This window comes from Trichosurus vulpecula, chromosome 7 (genome assembly GCF_011100635.1).
Source record: "Trichosurus vulpecula isolate mTriVul1 chromosome 7, mTriVul1.pri, whole genome shotgun sequence".
Taxonomy (NCBI): Eukaryota; Metazoa; Chordata; class Mammalia; order Diprotodontia; family Phalangeridae; genus Trichosurus; species Trichosurus vulpecula.
The window spans coordinates 62216531-62236223 of record NC_050579.1 but is presented as its reverse complement, the minus strand read 5'-3'; the positions used below and the strand labels follow the sequence as shown (position 1 = coordinate 62236223).

The 19693-nt window shown below is 38.9% G+C and overlaps 1 protein-coding gene across 1 annotated transcript; it reads left to right on the top strand.

Annotated features, from left to right (window-relative positions):
- The first annotated feature begins 5686 nt into the window (after nt 1-5686).
- Nucleotides 5687-18192, top strand: PRPF38B (pre-mRNA processing factor 38B). Its single transcript, XM_036767156.1, has 6 exons — nt 5687-6301; nt 10004-10072; nt 10591-10742; nt 10822-10882; nt 13007-13230; nt 13585-18192. The coding sequence occupies exons 1-6, from the start codon at nt 6011-6013 to the stop codon at nt 14423-14425; spliced, it is 1638 nt and encodes a 545-aa protein (XP_036623051.1). The 5' UTR covers nt 5687-6010; the 3' UTR covers nt 14426-18192.
- Nucleotides 18193-19693: the final 1501 nt, after the last annotated feature.

Sequence of the window (19693 nt, the reverse complement as noted above, 5' to 3'; positions counted from 1 at the left end):
CCCAATGATTACAGCTGTCCAAAATTAATCAGATCAACACTACCAAAACACTCCTCCCTGGCCATCACTCCCCTTGTGAATGTTGTCTCGCTTTTTTAGAAGGAAACTCCTTGAGAGCAGGGACTGTCTTGCTTCCTAATATTTGTATGATGTGAAAATTAATTATTGAGTGTGTATTTTATATTTTGTTGCACTCTGAAATTGATTGTAATATGTAACCATATTCTGTACTCTATGTAAGAAACCTAAGCCTTTTCTTTGTCCCTGAATGAAGAAGCTCATGAGTTTAAAAATTCAGTCTTCCTCTCTCAAATTAGATGCAGTTTAAGCTTTCCCACAATCGCTGTTAAAGTAAAACTCTGAACTAAAGTTTAGATGTTCAATATTCTCATAAAACACTTTAAAGGAACTGTTATTCTAGCACAACCTGCAAATCATTTTGTGCCAAGGAAGCTTCTTATCCCTCATACTCTGTGTGTTATCATTACATACATCTGTGTGTTATCCTTGAAAGCAGACAAGCTGACATTGTCCCATCTTGGCCTCATCCTTGCCAATTAAAGATGGTCTTACCTCATTCCCAGGCAGCTGTGAGTCTGCTAAGTCTGCTAAGCCTAGTCCACTATCAACACATCACTACTGGCTACACAATATTAAGTACCTTATGAATACTTAGATATAACCTGGTATTTAGAAATGTACATAAGAACCTTATTAGCTTTCATGGAATAGCAGAAGGGTAATCATTATACTACAAAGATAAACCTTAAAATAATCCTGGAGGGCTCAACCAAACAACTGTACTGGAAGAATACCACTCTAACAATCAGTCAGTCAGTCAACTAGCATTTATTAATCACTATACAACAGGCTCTGTAGTAAGCACTGGGGATACAAATAAAGGTACAAACAATAACAAACCAATCCCTTGTCTCAAGGAGCTCAGTCTAATAAGGGAAAAACAAGATATAGATAGGATAAACTGGGAATCAACTCAGAGTGACAGTGCTAAGATTAAGGAGGACTGGAAAAGTCTTATTGCAGAAGATGGAATTCTCGCTAAGAGCTACATCAGGCTGCAACTGGTCCCATAAATCCATGAAAAGTATTCCTTTAAGACAGAGAGGGGAGTGGTCTTGTGTGTGTGTGTGTGTGACAGAGAAAGAGAGAGAGAGAATCCCTTGTCTTAATGTAACTAATTATGATTCCTAATCCTCATGACACTGCTGTTGAGGGTTGAGGGAGATTGAAGGGGATGAGGTCTAGGAACCCCAAGACTGGAGTTCCCAGATGGGGTCATTAAGAGGGAGTGCCCCTCAAAGACCCGAACACTGGAGAGGATAAGGGCTGTCTGGAATGAATTCACAATCTCAAACATTCTTTAAGTCAAGGTGTCAAAGATTTATTACACTTTACAGTGGGCAAGAGTTCTTAGAGAACCTGCAACCTTACAGGGCTACAGGGAAAGTTTAAATATGAGATTTGGGGGTGAAACCCGTCAATTAGGTGTTTTGGGGTGGGATTAGGGAGTGGTTAAGGGGTGGTCAGTTCTTAAGGAAACGTACTTTTTTTATCTACTGGGCAGGTATCTTACCCAGAGTTCACTGGGAAATAGCCCAAGGCGGGGCTACCTGGGGGTGTGGTTTTGACCATGAAACATCACTAAGTCAACCAAAGGTCAGGGCTGGCTGGAGATATCCAGGTTGCTTCCATCAAATGTCTTGTTAGACAAGATGAATGTAAGACAATCAGCTATGTCTAGGATACATATCGGTAAGGTCAGTAAGTAGTAAATATTGTTATGTCCCAGTGCACAGCCAATTAGCAATACATAGGGAGTCAGACCAATTCTATATATAAAATTCTATATGTGCATCTGGCCTCAGTATCAGGAGAGATAAATGTTTGGCTAAGGCATGCTGCCCTTGAACAGGAGAGAATCTGCTAGGGCCAAAGCTTTCAAGCTAGGGAGAGATGTGATTTTAGAACTGGGGTCCAGGCACAGGCATTCAAACAGAGGCTAAGGAGAAATGTTAGAATTAGGGTCCAAGCACAAGCACCCCAACACTGCCAACCCCTTAACCAATGATATGATTTTTTCACCTATTCTGTCCTGTTCTTTGTTCTATGCTTATCAAATAGAGTTGCATCATCAGTTCTTGGTCTTTGGCTAGAAACTAATGCAGCTATTGATCTCCTTATAATTAGGTTCAGTGCCTTATTAGTAAATTGTCATATTGCTCAGAGAGAATATGCCTCAGTCTACCTTTTTGATGAATTTCACTGGAGACAATCCTCAGTGCTTAGCACAATGCCTAACAGTAGAAAGCTCTGACAACGTGAAATAGGCAGCCTCACGTAGCAGTTAGTGAGTTCTTGATTAGTAGAGTTTTTCAAACAGAAATTAATTATTTGGCAGAGATATAGAGAAGATTCCTATTCAAGTAAATTGGATTCGATGAAATTAAGGTTTCTTTCAATTCTAAGATTCTGAGTGGTCAGGACAGAAGTCAGTCAAGTCCAAACAAGCATTTAAGCCCTTACTTCTGTGCCAGGTACTATGCTAAGCACTGAGGATACCAAGAAAAGCAAACAATCCCTGCCCTCAAGGAGCTCACATTTTAATGGAAAGAGAGGACAAAAAAAAAAAAAACAAGGGAGAAATGAATAATAAATAGTAGAGGCAGTCAATTGCATCTACTTCTTTTCACTTGATACTGCACCCAAGAGAAGTGGAACATCAGCAGCATCACTGGGAAACAACAAATGTAGTAGATTAATTTAACTAGAAATCAGAGAACCTGAGTTCTAGTTCTCACTCTTCTGTATATGGATTGGTGAGATTTAATTTTTCTGATGTTAAATTTTCCCCACTAGAAAATGAAGGGTTGGATGAGATGATAGTATAAATAAAAAGAGAACTGATATAAATGCTTAGATTCTGTGATATCCAATTCAAGAAGTTCATCTCTAATAGCTGGTGAATTATTCTGAAAAGGTATGTTAGAAAAAATAGACATTTACATAGTTTAAACAATAAACTAATGTTTTCTTGATATTTTTGTCAACAGTAGTTTTTTACAACAAATATAAACTATATTTTAACATTTTAATTACTTTAGCTATACATGTAAATGGGAGGGTAGGGAAATTCAACAATTTAATACATTTTAGCTGGAGAAATATGAAAAATGTAGCATGCCTGAAAAGAACTAAAAATTTTAGCAGCTCACAAAAATTATTTCTTAGCCAGCTATCTATTCCCCACCCACCTGAAGTTTCAAAAAGAGTAAAATAAATGTAATAAGCCCACTTGACTCATTCTGCATGTATTTATAGCTGTAGGCAAGGGAAAAATTATAAGGTTTACATAAGTTACATATAATAATACATATGGTTAATATTTTATTATTATTACAGGTAATCCAATACTGAATCTTTTAAAAACTAGCATAAATGCTCCTAACAGGCCACACAAACACATTTTTTTCCTTTCTATATGTCTAGTATAGTCACTAAGACTCATTATGAAATCTCCAAGGGTGCTTATCCAAATTCCCACTGACAAGTCAAATCCTAAGAGCTTGGCTGTGTCTTCCTTGAAGGGTTCTAGGAGTAACCCTGAAGCCCCAACAAGATGTGTTTCCCACCAAGATTATTAGCTGAGAATCATTTAGTTAGCCAAGTCAAACAGTTGTGTTTTTTTTAGGAAGGGGTATTTTCCAAAACGGTACAGTAACACAGATGGTTTAGCTGTGTGGCACACTCTCACCAGTACAGAAACCAGGGAAGAGTGGCCTCAAACTTAGCATATGTGTCAAAGAAGTAACTCATACAGCTTCCTCTTGCACAAAGTCTTTTTCTCCTCTCAGTAGAGCGTTCAGAAAGTTTCCCTTAAGCATAAAAGATCTGTCTTCCATTTCTCCACGGCTCCTGATGCAGACATTGCTGCAGCTGATCAAATGTAGTTTTGGACAATGATGGAAAATCCAATGTTCTTCAGATCTTTCTAAATTGGAATGCCCCCACCTTTGAGGAGGGGTTTAGGGGAATGGGACTCTCCCTCCTTCCAGGTAATTCCTCAGGAATATACTGAAAAGCCACACACTCCAATTCTGGAATTCAATCCTCTTTTCCAGATCATCTCTGGGCATGCCTAAGTTTCCTGTGATTCAAAGAACAGATTTCCTGTCTGGCCTCATTTCACTTCATCTAGAGGTTTTCAAAGATTCTTCACTCTTAGTCTACAGTCTTTTAATTGACTGATTGTCTGACTAAGACTTGTCTTCATCTACAGACAAGAGAAAAAGAAGCTGTGCTGGCAGCTCTTCTGTGTGCTGTGGTCTTACACTGCCACAGTAGCAGCAAGCAACATTTGTTGTTACAATCAGAAAAAAGGTTTCTTCCAGGTGGGGTTTTAACTGAGACTGGAAGGAAGCCAAGAGGCAGATACCGAAAAGGGAGGGTATTTCTTGAAAGCGGGAGATACAATGAAAAGGCAGTCAGGTACTTTAAATGTCTTGTTTGAGGAACAGGAAGGTCAGTGTCACTAGTACATAGGTGGAGGCGGAATAAAGTGTAAGAGGGGGCCCGATTATAAAAAGCTTTTAAAGCCAAAGAGTGGATTTTACATTTGATCCTGCCACTGGAATTTATTGACCGGGGTGGGAGTGGGTCAGACCTGCCATTTTGAAAGACTTAATTGACAGTAGGGGAAGAATTCAAAAAATACCTAACTCAAATTCTAAGTAAAACTTGTTAATTTTGACTTTGCTAATTAGCAGTTTATAATATTCTGCACAGGGACTATCCTAATGTTTCCCTTTGCACCTTCATGTGAATAAAATACAAAGGATTTCAAGGAAGACACTTTAAACCACTTTCAAAGATCAAACTATCTTCATATTAGTTGTGCTAATTACAAACCATTTTGATGATTTCCTTAAAGCAGATACACCTAAGAAATTCGACTTTGCAACATTTTTAAAAATCAGTTTTGGTACTTAAAGCACCAAAAAACCTCATTTTCCTTTAAATGTAACTTTTTTAAACAAGTGATTCCGGGTTAACTAGTTTGATTATCATGTTCTAGAGGAGGCAGGAACCCAGGGTGATGTAGCCCTTCGGTAAATAGAATCCATTTCTAGAAGGCTTTGGGACTCATCAATTGCCCTCCTTCCTACCTCACCGTACTGCCCGCAAAAACGGGGTAAAAAACCGGCCCAGGAGTTCCACGTCGAGACCAGGACTGTGTTCACGGAAGAGATGACAACGCCCTAGAAGCGGCCAAGGGCCGGTCCCGCCGGAGGGGTCCGGGATCCCGGTTCGGTACTTATTCCGGGCCGGGCCTGCCTTCCCTCTCCTGGGCCGGATGAGCGACCCTAAGGCTCTCTTCCGCTCGGGAAAGAGTCTGGTCCTGGGTCCCGGGACGGGAAGGGGCAGTCTCCCGTGATTCAGGAGACTGCCAGGCGTCAAAAAGGTCAGACCCAAGCCCTACCCTCCTGCCGGCCGACGGACTGGGCCGACTCCGCAGCAAGTACCGGAGCGGGATCCAGACAGTTCCGAAGGGAGCGCGGGAGGGGTAGTCTAGCAAGGTAAACTTTTCCCCCGCCCCCAGAGGCCTCCGATTGGTCCCGGCGTTGACTTGGAACGCCGGGACGTGACCACGTCACTTCCGCCCGGGTTCTCCATCTTGTTCCCAGGGGCAGTTGGCGGAAGAGATCGTGGTCCCTGGTCGCCTGCTTGCCTTGTTCCGGGAGTTGCTCTGGCCCGTGTCCCAGTTCCCAGCTTCGGCGTGGGGTTCCCTCTTCCAGTCCCCCCGCACCCCGCCTTGGCCGAGGCGGAACAGCGAGGGGGCCCCCCGCTCTTGCCGTCGGCGTTCCATGGAGTAGGATCCCGGACCGTTGTGCCGAGCGAGAGCGACAGGCCGAGCTTCTCCGCGCCCCCACCCCCTCCTCCCCCTCCCTTCCTGCTGCTCCTTCCTGCCCTCCCCCCCGCCTTCCGCCGCAACATGGCGAACAACAGCCCGGCGCTGACAGGCAGCAACTCGCAGCCGCCGCCGCAGCACCAGGCGGCCGCGGCCGCGGCCCAGCAGCAGCAGCAGTGCGGCGGCGGCGGTGGCGGCGCCATTAAGCCCGCAGCCTCGGGCAAGCAGGGGAACGTGCTGCCGCTGTGGGGCAACGAGAAGACCATGAACCTCAACCCCATGATCCTGACCAACATCCTGTCGTCGCCCTACTTCAAGGTGCAGCTCTACGAGCTCAAGACCTACCACGAGGTGGTGGACGAGATCTACTTCAAGGTACGGGGCTCCGAGGCCCGGGCCGGGGCCGGGGGCGGGGGCCGCGCGGGGCCGAGGCCCGGAGGTCGGGCCGGGCGGGGGGAGGGGAGCGCGGGGCCGGGGCGGCTGCCCCCCTCCCCTCCCCTCCCGCCCCGCCGGCCGGCGGCTCTCGTGGCTGCGGCCGCGGCCGGGGCGGGGTCGGGCAGAGGCCGGCCGCCCGCCCTGCCTCCCCTCGATTCAGGCTTTGGGGCCTGGACGAGCTTCCTCCGCCTGCCTCCTCCCCCCACCCCCAGCCTGGCCCCCGGACCCGGTATCCGGGTAACGCCGATCCCCGCCGGGGGAGGAGGAGGAGCGGGGGGCAGTAACTCGATCACTTAACCAACCGCTCTCGATTATTCCTCTTGACGCGGAGCCTCACGGCGCCGACGCGGCTCTGATCTCGGCCACCCTGGGTCCGTGGGTGTACAGACCCCCATTTGGGCCCCCACCCCGGCTTCTCCCGGAGCCCTGTAGCTAACCTGGACGAGGGGGCTAGTCAGAATCGAGGGTGGGGGGAAAGGGCAGGGCAGGAGCCGAAATGGAAGGGGGCACGTGAGCCACCCCCCGCGTGTAGTTGAGGTAGTAAAGGATCGGCTGGGCCCTGGGCTTCAGCGGCAGGGTCGGTGCTGGCTTGGCTGTGCTGGGGCGATAACCTGGCGCCTCCTCACTGCACTCTTGTTTCAGTTCTTGTTTCGTTAGCAGGATTGACTCAGTCTTGCAGCGAGGCTCGGAGCAGCCCAGGGTCGCAGGTAGAGGTATGCACTATTAATCATCCTCAATCGCCTTAAATGCATTTCCCCGGCTAAATGAACAAATAATTAGATTGGTTTGCTTGACCACTGGTTTGGGTTCCTCTTCCCCTCAAGAGTTAGGTCTGCTGCCCATAGCTGTGCTTTTTAAGGCTAGATATATACCGTATGTCATCTAGGAGATAACTCCCAGGCTTTTTGATGGTAGAGCATATTTAAGAAAATAAGCTTATTGCTAGGCCTAGCGGTGCTTTTAAATATTTTTAAAAGAATATTTAATGGTTATTTTGGTTTAATTGACTTGTAAAATTGCTTTAGACACTAATAGAAATGTGTCTAGCAGAACATTTCTATTTGTCTTAGGGGAGGTGATTTTAGCAAAAAGGTTTTAACCTTATATTTTCTTAGTTTATCCATTTGACAAGTACTGGCAAAGGCAAGTTATTAGTTATTTGACATTTTCAAAGATTCATGCTTTGAGGGATACATGTGCAGCTAGGGAGATAAGGAGTATGTTTTGCAGAGGTGATTTTGTTCTCTTTCTAAGAATAATTTATATTACTAGTCTGTTATGGGTTCAGTTATACTTTTACAAGCCAGAATTTTTTTTAAAAAAAATAATTTGAAAGGTAAGCAGTTTTTCTAGTATGGGATATTACTGGAATAGTATGGCAAATACATGTGTGCTTTTATCTTCATTTATGACACCACTGAAATTTTTAAAAGTTGAAAATCAAGTTGTATAGTGTTCCCTTGCATCCTCTATTTTGCTAAAGAATCTGTTCAGATGTCTGTACTAATAATAATAATAGACATGATTCATGTAAAGCATGTGAAGGATGAGATGGAGACACACAGGTTTGTATGTTTTATAAACAGTACCTCCCAAAGATTTATTCTGATACTGGTTTGAAAATTCATTTGTAAAATTAAAAGTGTGTAATCATCAAAGGTCCTAATCAAATGATCCCAGAAAGAAAGATTTGAAGGTGTAATAGAATTTATGCTAAATACTCACACCACACTGATTGGTATTTAATTGAATTTCAACATTCTTTGGGCAGAATAAAATAGTTACACATTGGAAAAGGGAAATGAAAAATAAGCAGCATGTTGTGACAGAAGGATCCCTGGATTTAGCATAAAGCTGAACAACTAGCTTTGTGACCTTGATCAAGTCATCTAACCTTTCTTGATCTGTTTTCTTGTCTATAAAATAAAAGCACATCAGTCTTCCTCTTCTCACCCCTAAGCCACACACCACAGCACTCTTCCAGTTCAGACTCTATAAAGGTAGTTTCTAGTGCCATATAACAGTAGATACTGATGATAGGTTTATATTGATGAAGAAAGAAATGTTTGCAGGTAGATGTTCTTTAGGACAAAGCCGCTGAAAAATTATTTTAAGATAATGGTAGGCAAAAACATGGTATTTGGGGTTGACATCATTATATTAAAAGGACATATCTATTTACCTTTGAAGCACAATGTGAGAAACCAAAATCATTCTTAATCTACCTAAGAAAGTTTTTGAATCGTGGCTTATTAGAGTTAACATTCTATTTTTCCATCCTTGATAGAGAAAATGTGTTTACAGACTATCTGCAATAGTAAAAATGCTATGTGGTTAAGAGTGATACAAAGTATGACCCAAAATGAGTCCCATTACTTTATAATGCAGAATATGTTTTACTACTCTAGTCAAACCTATACAAAAGTAGAATGAAATCATCCTACCACCTAATTAGTGAAGCCTCTTTTGGAAAGCAATGTAATGTGAAGAGTGATGTATTTGAATTCAGAGGATCTTTTGGTTCAAATCCTCCCTCTGTCACTACCTATGTGTTTTGACTAGGTGACTTCTAAGGGAGGGAGATGCCTTACCAGTCAGATATCCATGATCCTTTCTTAATTAAAACCTAGCCTTCGCTTCATATAAAGCCCAAAGTATATGTGTAATTTTTTCCTAAAGTGTTTTTGTACTTATATACAAATTAATAGTTTTTTAATAAAGATGGCATATGTTTGTGCTTTGTATTAAAGCAATGCTTCCTCTGATGTACATATAAATAATAATGCATCTCAAGATTACATCCCTAAACTGAGATCTTTTTGAAAGTAAAAATACAAGTAAACACTGAAAACTGACATCGATTACAGATGATGCTCAACTGTTATACAAAGTGAATTGGGAGGGAAAGTATGGCTTTCATCTGAACTGGGATGTAAATTTTCATGTATTTTGTGAATCTTTAGTGTGATTGGTAACAATCTTGACAGTTTATATGGGAGTGGTCTGGGGGGGGGTTCGTATGTGTACTTTTGCTCCAGAAACATATTGAATTAAAATAAGGTTTAATTTAATTTCACTGTCATTGTTTAGAATTTAATTTGATCCTTGTAACCCTAAAAAAAGAACTTTTATTACAGTCACTATGGAGACTGTTGTGTGCTCACACACTTGGTGATTGCAACATTCAGATAGGTTTCCTAATTTAATATAAAGTTTTGAGTACAGAAATCTACCAACCACAAAATATTGGTTATATCAGTCACTCTTCTAGGCTACAGAACTTACGTTCTATAGGCATGTGCACGGAGCATCTTGTGCTTTGCTTCTGTCCTACAATAAATGTCCTGGCCCCATGTGAATATTAGCAAAGCTATTCTAATAATTTATTTTAAGCTATTTTTGTGTAGTCAGGGTTCTATTTAAGATAATCATTTTGGTATTCTTTTAAAAATTGAACTTCTTTCAGAGATACTATACTGAATTCATAGCTCTAAGAAGAAACAATTTTGCTCAATCCTAAAGTAGATACAGTTTCCAAAGACATTTGGAAGAGCTGCTATGTTAATAGTTTTGGTTTTCTTTTATCAGACATTTAAGCTTAAAGAATGAATGTTGTGATAGTTACCTTCTTGATATTTCCAGGTCACACATGTTGAGCCGTGGGAAAAAGGAAGCAGAAAAACAGCAGGCCAGACAGGGATGTGCGGAGGGGTAAGTAGAAGTACGTGCATTCTTAAGTTTTTCTGTGTCTGGTGACAAATCTTAAATTTACATATTACAAGTAAAATATAGGCATTTATATCAGACAGTTGACACACAGGTAGCAATTCTTAGAAGAGAAAAATTTGAATTGAAATGACTAGTAGGGTTAGAAAATAAAGCAGTATGATTCTTTCTCCCTCTTAGTTTTTTTCTGCTAAGACTGATACCTGCCATTATTATCTAGACCAAGGATTCTTAACCTTTTTTGTCTCATAGACCCCTATGGCAGTGTGGTATGGACCCTTCTCAGAGTAAGAGAATATATTTGTTGTCCACATTCATAAACGAAAGAAATTCCAAATTTAGAAAGTAATGAAAACAGATGTAATTTTTTTCTCTAAGTTCGAAGATCCCTTGAAATCTAGCCAAGACCCCAGATTAAGAACCTTGATCTAGACAGAAGCAACCTTTTGGTGTTAACTATTGATGCTCATTCTCTTATCTCCCTCCCTTCCCTCCCTCCCAAGGTTCGAGGTGTTGGAACAGGAGGAATTGTTTCTACAGCTTTTTGCCTGTTATACAAGTTATTTACTTTGAAACTCACTCGCAAGCAAGTGATGGGTCTCATAACACATACAGATTCTCCATATATTAGGGCCCTTGGATTTATGTATATAAGGTGAGCACTCATACATTATGTTTGCCAGTTGGTGCATCACTGTTAAATATCATACATTTATAGTCTTTTGCAATTCCAGGTACACACAGCCCCCAACAGATCTCTGGGACTGGTTTGAATCCTTCCTTGATGATGAAGAGGTATGTCAGCAAGGGTAATAATTTGTTTTCTTCTGATTTCTGTGGTGTGTTTTTTTAATTCTTTGAGTTTTGTATTGTAGATTTCCATTTAAATTTATTGTAATTAACTATTTTGAAATTATATCCCTTTTCGTAAAACATGGTACAATTTGTTTTTAAATCTTAGGTTAAATTCTTTAAAATAGTTTTGTTATTTTAAATTTATTTCACATAACAAATTGCCATCTCAGAGCACTTGAGAATAATCTCACTAAAATGTTTCAACTTAAAAATTTTAAGTTTTGTTGGCCCTTGTTAAGCTTTATTTTTCATATTGACATTTTAATGGCCTGTATGCTTTAGGAAAGTGTAAATTTATGACTAAGAAGTGATTTGTTGTTTTTAAAATAGTCCATGGTGGTAGAAAGACATAGTCTTTAGAGATTCTAATTGATGCTTTTAGTAAAATTTCTTAAGTTTCACTTAGCCCTTGAGCTTCTTTCTTTTCAACAACGGTATGTTTATGATTATAAAATCAGAGTTCAAAAAAGTTAATGATTCTGCTTAGGACAATCTTTATAATTTTTTTAATCCTAAATTTAGCATTCTATTCTAGATTGGGTTAAAGGTACCTTGAAGTTATTTACTCCAACTGCCTTAGATTTTAATAACATATATATGATTTTTTTTTTACCTAGCAAATGGTGAGCTCTGGAAGACTTGAATGTTGACTAAATAATTATTGAAGGAAGAGCTCTGTTCCCTATGGTTCTACTGACATTCCTGTAGAGCAGCTTCCTGCTATATCTATCCATGTGCTTCATTTTTTTTAATGTCTTCTATAATGTTCATGAACAAACTAACTTGAATTAGATTAATCTTTTTTGCAATTTACTCTTCCTGAATTCAAAAGAAAACTATATTTGTCACTAAAATCTTTATATTTCCATCTGTTATTTTACAAATTATTCTAAATTCATATACCCTATTGTACACCTAAGCAACTGTCAGTCTTGCACAAAATAGTGCTTTAGTGAGAACTTTTCCATTTGCTTTTGCTTTTCATCATATGTATAGTGCCCATCAACAGAGTTCAGTGTCATTTTTTTATTGGTGCATTTGTCTTAAGCTGCCAAAAGAGGGAGGAACATATTAGTGTTGGGGCATAATCACAACCTCTATAAGGCAGTTTCCCTTTTGATAAATATTTCAGTTGCATAATCTTTCCCCTTTTCCCCTTAAAAAGCATGGCCCTGTAACCTTGATAATCTGTTACCTCTACCTGTTTGTTTCTGAATGCTTTTCTTAAATCTGTTTTTATTGTATACACATGTCTGAGGTGCTCTGTTTAAGCTAACTTATTGTTTTCTTCTTTAGATATCTGCAGCGATTATATTTGGAAATACTGTATATCTGAACACTTAAATGTGTGTGAGTGCAAGCAGTTTTACCTTTAGCTCTTGTTTTCCTGTTTAGATAACAAATCTCACTTTCCTTGTGTGCTTGCACTATAGGTTTGGGACTGACAATAGCTGACTAACATGTCCTGAGCTGTGAGAGGGCATAGCAAGAAGGCCTTCATGCGGTAATGACCCTTTTCAGAGACAATGGTCATCATGGATTATGCGTTTCCAATTATTTGTTCATTTATTTATTTTTTACGTAACTCTAAATTAGAAACCTCACTGCTTCATGGCAGTTGGTTTGCTATTGCTTCCAATTTTGTTAGGATTTCATTTTATATTGGAACTTTTTATGATCCATTTAGACAGGAATTACCTGAAGCAGTCCATGTGTAGCTAGAACACAATGCTAGGTTTGATTGTGTGCAATCATATGTCCACAGAATTACTTAAAGGAACATATTGCATTATGTGGGCTTTAAATTTAAGGCAAGATTGTTCCACATAGCTTAGTAATAAAAGGCTTTTGCATTTTCCTGTTCACTGAGATCAGGCCCCTTTATACCCTGTCTTATCAGTATCTTTGATTATCATTAGAAAGGCACACACATTGGAATTTCTCTTAGACCTTTAAAAAAATACTTGAAATTTCAAAAATGGTAATAAATTTTGTAGTACTCATTTATATGGTAAAAATTACCTGGTTTTGACCATTAGGGTGTCTTTCTTTGTGTTTTTGTAGGACCTGGATGTGAAAGCTGGCGGAGGCTGTGTAATGACCATTGGGGAAATGCTTCGTTCTTTTCTCACCAAATTAGAGTGGTTTTCTACCTTATTTCCAAGAATTCCTGTTCCAGTTCAGAAAAATATTGATCAACAAATTAAAACAAGACCTAGAAAAATCAAGAAGGACGGGAAGGAAGGAATTGAAGAAATAGACCGCCATACTGAACGAAGACGTTCAAGGTATATGCTTATTTCAGAATTTACATTTGTCCTTTTAATTTAGTGTGTTGATACAAAGCTGTAAAGCATACATAAAGATACGTGTCTGTTCTTATGACTAATTTTTGCAATTAGAAACCTATTACCTTTAACTTCCTAAAAATTGTTTTTTAGTATATTTTAAGGAGCAGAATAATTATGTGGCTATGAATATGAATAAGCAAGTACCTTTATACAACTTTTTCTGAAACATGTTTAAATTGAGTAGTTTTGAGGGTGCTGAAAGAGCTTAATAATTAAAGGAACTCTATGGTGAATGTGTTAAGTATTTCTAACAGTTTATACAATGACCTTTATATCTTTTCAATTTGTTAGGTCACCAAGAAGGTCATTGAGCCCAAGAAGATCCCCAAGAAGATCCAGAAGTAGAAGCCATCATCGAGAAGGTCATGGTTCTTCTAGTTTTGACAGAGAATTAGAAAGAGAGAAGGAACGGCAGCGACTAGAACGTGAGGCCAAGGAGAGGGAAAAAGAAAGGCGAAGATCCCGAAGCATTGATCGTGGGCTAGAACGCAGGCGGAGCAGGAGTAGGGAAAGGCACAGAAGTCGGAGTCGGAGTCGTGACAGAAAGGGAGATAGGAGGGACAGAGATCGTGAAAAAGAGAATGAGAGAGGCCGGAGAAGAGACCGTGATTATGACAAAGAAAGAGGCAATGAAAGAGAAAAAGAGAGGGAAAGGTCAAGAGAGCGGAGAAGTAGGAGTGAGGTAGAAGAGAAGAAACATAAGGAGGACAAAGATGAAAAGAAGCACAGGGATGACAAAAAAGATTCCAAAAAAGAGAAAAAACATAGTAGAAGTAGAAGCAGGGAAAGGAAGCATCGAAGTAGAAGCCGAAGTAGAAATACAGGAAAGCGCAGTCGAAGCCGGAGCAAAGAAAAGGCAAGTAAACATAAAAATGAGAGTAAAGAAAAATCAAATAAACGAAGCAGAAGTGGCAGTCGAGGAAGAACTGGCAGTGTTGAAAAGTCCAGAAAACGGGAACACAGTCCCAGCAAGGAAAAATCCCGAAAACGTAGCAGAAGCAAAGAGCGTTCTCACAAACGAGAGCACAGTGATAGCAAGGACCAGTCTGACAAACAGGATCGCCGGAGGAGCCAGAGTACAGAGCGCGAGAGCCAAGAAAAGCAGCATAAAAACAAAGATGAGACTGTGTGAAGTTTTTTGTTTTTTCTTTTTTCTTCTTTTTTGGTTTATTTTGTAAAAGTGGATCACATTGAATCCTATAAATGTTTGATTAAATCCTGCTTATTTTTCTTCCTTAAAGTTGAGATTGTGCAGTAGTTACGCACTCTTCAACCTCCCTATATATAGGCTGCAGATTTTCATTTCCCATTTTGTGTAGGGAAGTGCCTTTGTAATCCCATTTATTGCATTGACGTTTCCATCCATTTGTTGAGTTTAAGTCATGATGCAACGATTGTTCTTGCATTTTTATTGTTTGGTTGTTTCTGAAATGTACAGTCTGTACATATGTCCTGAAAATGTTTTAATTCCTTTGGCATGGTTGCCATGTTGGTTAAATTTGTATAAGGCAATAAACTGCCACTAATTCTACTTTGTTTTGTAGATGTGGGATTATGGTTTCTGTACTGAAGTTAGCATGGCTGTGCTTTGCATAATAGGAACTGAAGACTTTCAGGATGAGTCTTGAATGTGTATTATAACAGAAATATTTATGTGCATACAGTGTACATGAAGGCTAGGATTAACTTTTTTTGTTTGTTGTATCTTACCTTGGAAAAGCCTTTTAAAAATGTATTACATTTAGATTCCCGACAAAGCTACCTTTAGTGTGGATTTTCAAGAGGTTATCAATTTCTGATGCAGGGGGTTTAAGTAAGGCTGCAGTTTATTCAGTAGTCCCCTTTTAGAGTGGTACCTCAAAGGGACACTGTGAGTAAGCCTGGAATTTATTCACCTAGTTTTCTTTTTCTCTTTTTTTTTAAATTACTTTGAAAAATGTCATGTCATGTAACCATTTTTTTTTCTTTAATGCAGTCTCAGATTTTTTTTTTTAATATTGAAGGAAAAATCAATGCCAGCAGCCTAGCATTCTTGCAGCAACCCTACACTAACGTGTATGAGATGAGAGGGAGGGACAACCTGGTAAAAAGAAATATATTCAAGCCTCAAGCTTCCAAAGCATTTTTATAAATGGAAAAGTATTTAAATTATGAGATACCTTGATAGTGTCCTTTTTTAAAAAAGTCATAACATGTTTTTTTATCAATACTGACAATTGCTGTTTGAGTTTGAGAACTTCATCTAGAAGAGAGAAGTATTAAAGATTAAAGTGATGCTATAATGCATTATTAAAGAATCATCAGTCAGCAAATTATTTAACAGGCTGTTCTTATGACATGTGTACTGATTGAGGAGAACCATCATGAGTCTGGAATAAACACTGGATTAAATCCTTTATTCTGGGTGTTGACTTTTCCCCCATCTGTTTTCACAAATATTCAAATGAGAATTTTGTTACGGTGGATCATTGTAAAACTTAACTGAAGTAAGCATTTAACTTTCTACAGTTTAGTAACCTTGCACTAACTAGATAAGGTGGCAAAAGAATGAGAAGGAAAGCACACCTATGACTAAAAGTCTGAAATATTCTTTGCTAATGCTACGTATTAGCTTTTTTAGCCTATTCACAAGTCCAAAATAAAGCAATTGTTGGGGATATGACTCACAATAGGAAGTTGCGTAATACATTACTCCTTGACTTTGCTCCTTTCTCCTCCCTCTGTACCCTCCTAGGTTTTTTTTACTGTACACATGTTTGCTGTCATCTTGTCCCCACCACCACCAAAAAAAGGTCCAGTTTTTGTTGTTGTTTAGAACCTAGTTTTGTCCCTGGCTTTAAGAAGCCAGAATGGTCAAGTGGCTGATTTTTAAATTACAAATTGAAAATTTTTATGATTTGACTTGATAAGCTATACATAAAATTATATGAAAAGTGTTTTCTGGATACAGACACTGGGAAAATAAAAAGAGACAAAACATGTGATTAGGCTGTGTAGTCAAAAATTACTGTCTGAATCAGCTAAGTAAGTATTAAATTTTTAGATTGACACCATCCAACCTTAAATACATCCTGTATCATTGCTCATTTGGAAAACAGTAATAATTTTCAGTCACATATAATTAAGGATGAATAACAGTTTCTTCAAGGTCATGTCTGACTTGTATAAATGTTAAGCTTGTATATAGTGTTTTGTACTTGGGTCACATTAAGCGATTTTTCTATGTACTTCGATTTTATTGGCTATAATGTAACTAGTGCTATTTTCACTATGGTATCTATAATGGAAAGAGCACTGAATCTCACAAAGAAAACCTGCGTTTTAGGCCACTGTGAGACTGAATAAGTCAATCAGTCTCTTTGGGCCTCCTTTTCTGAAAAGCAGATTGGGGATGTTGGGCCAGATCTAAGCAGCTTTCCTGCTTTAGCATTTTGTGTGCGCGTGAGAGTGTGTGTGTGTGTGTGTGTGTGTGTGTATGTGTGTATGTATGTATGGGTACAGTGATACAGAATCAAGTGATTCAGGCATTTTGGATATCTACCCAAAAATGTTACTCCAACCATCTCTCAGCAAAGGTTAGGACTCAATTTCTAAAATGAATGGTATGAAGGGGGGACGTTATCAATTATTTTAAAGGATCTGTGGATCCAAGTTGGGTATATGCTGAATTAATGTGCTTTCACTGGAGTAAGTAAACTACTGTTTTCAAGCTCCAAATAATTTGAAATAGGTAGATGGCAATATCACCATTCAAATAAGCCTGTGGCATTTTAATTAAGAATTTTCTTAAGTTAGGATCAATTTTGAGAAGTTTTTTTCCCCCTTGTAGGGCTAGAGTATATACCATTCCACTAGATTTTAGAATTCTTTGGGTTGGTGATTAAAAAAAGGAATGGGAAATCTGAAAGAGCAAGGTAGGAAAGCTATTGTTTCTTGATGTTATGAAAGAAAAATTATGAGTGAAATTAAAGGTTTGAATTAGATATTTTTAGCAGCTTGAAAAAACCTACAGTTCTAACCATTTGAGTTCCAGTATGATGTCTTTAGAATATGTAAATTGTCAGGCTAATTTTGAAGTATATGCATCAACTGTGAATTAAAATGCCCAATAAGAATATTGTAGATATTCAGTAATGATATTTCTTAACTGTGTAGGTAAAGATCCAAAGTCTTCAAGGTGTGAGACAAACAAGTAGAAGCCTATTCTCGGCATGAAGTTGGGGGGAGGGGGATGTGGGGAGGACTTAGCATGTCTAAATTTTGGTGCTGCTTTTGAATATAGTTTTACTTGATTCAGCATTGTAGATCAGTAGATAACGAAATGTAAGATTTAAATTTGGGGTGATAAGGACAAGAAGTTGTTCCCACTAGTCTTTGTGTGCTATTTGCTTTATTGTAATTTTAAAAGTCATAATTTGTGAACATTTATTAGGCGCCTATTATGTGCCAGGCATTGAACCTTCAATGTTCCATGAAGGAAATGATCCATTTTTGTCCTGTACGTTTAAATGATGCTAGTTATTACGTATTGTGTAGTTGCTATGATTCATCTTCTAAGAGTAAGTTTCCAGAAAGACTGGGGAAAGGTAGAGTTGTGAAAGTACCATTTCATTTCTCTGTCCTTTTCCTACCTTCTTACTTAGGGGATTTCTTTCGTATGACTTAAACAGAACCCATCTGACATTTTCAAATAACTTGTTGCAACTTGAGTTTTTATTTTTTTGAAAAATGTTAACCATGCAATTAAATTCCCTTCATGTGTTAGTGTATCAAAATATTGTCATAAAGTAAGTATGTTGAGTATTGCCTTTTTTAGCCGTATTTAAGTTTGTGGTTTAGTCCCTGTAAGGGACTTTCTGCATTGTTTCTCATTAAAATTAAAGGGTTTTTCACCTGTGATTAGAAATATTTATAAATATCACTGAATTAGCAGTAAAAGTGAAATGTGAAAGACAAATGAAAGATTAGGTAGAACAGTTGTCAATAACTAGGTTTATTTACTTTGCCTAAGAAACTCAAGTTATAAATGATTGTTTATCTTCTTCGAAGGCACAGTGGTAGACATTTTTATAAATTGGCACAGAACATATGTACATAGCAACTTTGACATGATTCCATATGACAAAGTATATTGTAGATTAATAATTGCTTTTGCTAGGTTGAATGAAATATGATCATTTTTATTTGCCTTGAAAGGCATTTTTGAACTTAGGTTTGAATGTCTTGTCTAGAAATCAGCATCACATGAAATAACAAAACTTTGATCTAGCTTCCCCACCCTGTTCGCCTCACTGAACTCTATTCCCCAATTATCTTCCAAACTGGGTTGCATCTCCTCCCAAATGTAGGAGTAACCTTTTTGAATTTGCTGATTCACACCTTGCACAGTGGCAAGAAAGAAAATTGTTCTTATTTTTTTTTAAAAGGCTTTGTTTGTCAACAAGCATTTATTAGTGCCTGCTCTTATGTCAGGCAGTATCCTAGTCTTGGTGCTACAAAGACAAGTAACAGTCCCTTGCCCACTTACAGGCTAAAGTTAAGCAAAATCCTGTTTTTCAAAAAGTACCTAAGTAGATGAGAAGAACTATAGAACTTCAAAGCCGTATAATTGATGCTCAAAGTGAACCTTTTCCCTGCTGTCCTTCATCCCATGCCCTCCCATCTCTTCTGGCACTTTTCCACTTCTAATTTCTAAAATTGAATCCCTAATTACTGTTCAACCTTAAAACTATGATCAAATCTTTTCTATATGAAAACAATTCCCTTGATCCTGCTGTTCCTTAAGTTATTGGCCTACCTCAACTTTCACTGACAACTTTTTATGAATTTACATACTGCCTCCAATTCTAAAGGCTTTAATTGTAGTCATGTATTAGCTACTGTTGACTACTTGCTCCATTCTGATACTTCTTTTTCTCAACTCCTATGGCATGATATTCTGGAATTTCTGCCTCCATAGCTTTGGCTTCTCGTCGCTCTGCACCTCCTCCAGTTCTGTCATTCTCACTTTTGATACATTCATCTTGATCTCTACTCCCATGGCTTCAGTCATCATTCGTAGGCTGCAGTTCATTAATGACTAATAAAGACTTGGTTGGGATGCTCTAAATTTTTAGTTGATGCAAAGGTGGAAGGAAAGGGTAGTCAGTATAGGTTACAGGATCTAAAGATCTCAACACAGGTTAAATCTTACGAGGTTTCGTAGAAATGAATGTGAAGTCTTGTACTTTGGTTCTGAAAGCAAAGTAAAAGATAAGGGAAATTTTGCTAGGTAATTCTTTCGAAGAAGCTGAAGATTTTAGCAGATTGCAAGCTTAACGTGTCAACAGTGCATTGGGAAGAGGAAGGTGTTAGTTGTGTTATACTTTGCCTAGATTAGACCACATCAAGATTATTGTTT

Excerpts from the sequence above, each read along its gene's own strand:
- PRPF38B (XM_036767156.1), top strand. The coding sequence starts at position 6,011 with ATGGCGAACAACAGCCCGGCGCTGACAGGCAGCAACTCGCAGCCGCCG. Across the intron at positions 10,743-10,821 it reads CTTGGATTTATGTATATAAG|GTACACACAGCCCCCAACAG; the intron begins GTGAGCACTCAT and ends TTGCAATTCCAG. Across the intron at positions 10,883-13,006 it reads CCTTCCTTGATGATGAAGAG|GACCTGGATGTGAAAGCTGG; the intron begins GTATGTCAGCAA and ends GTGTTTTTGTAG.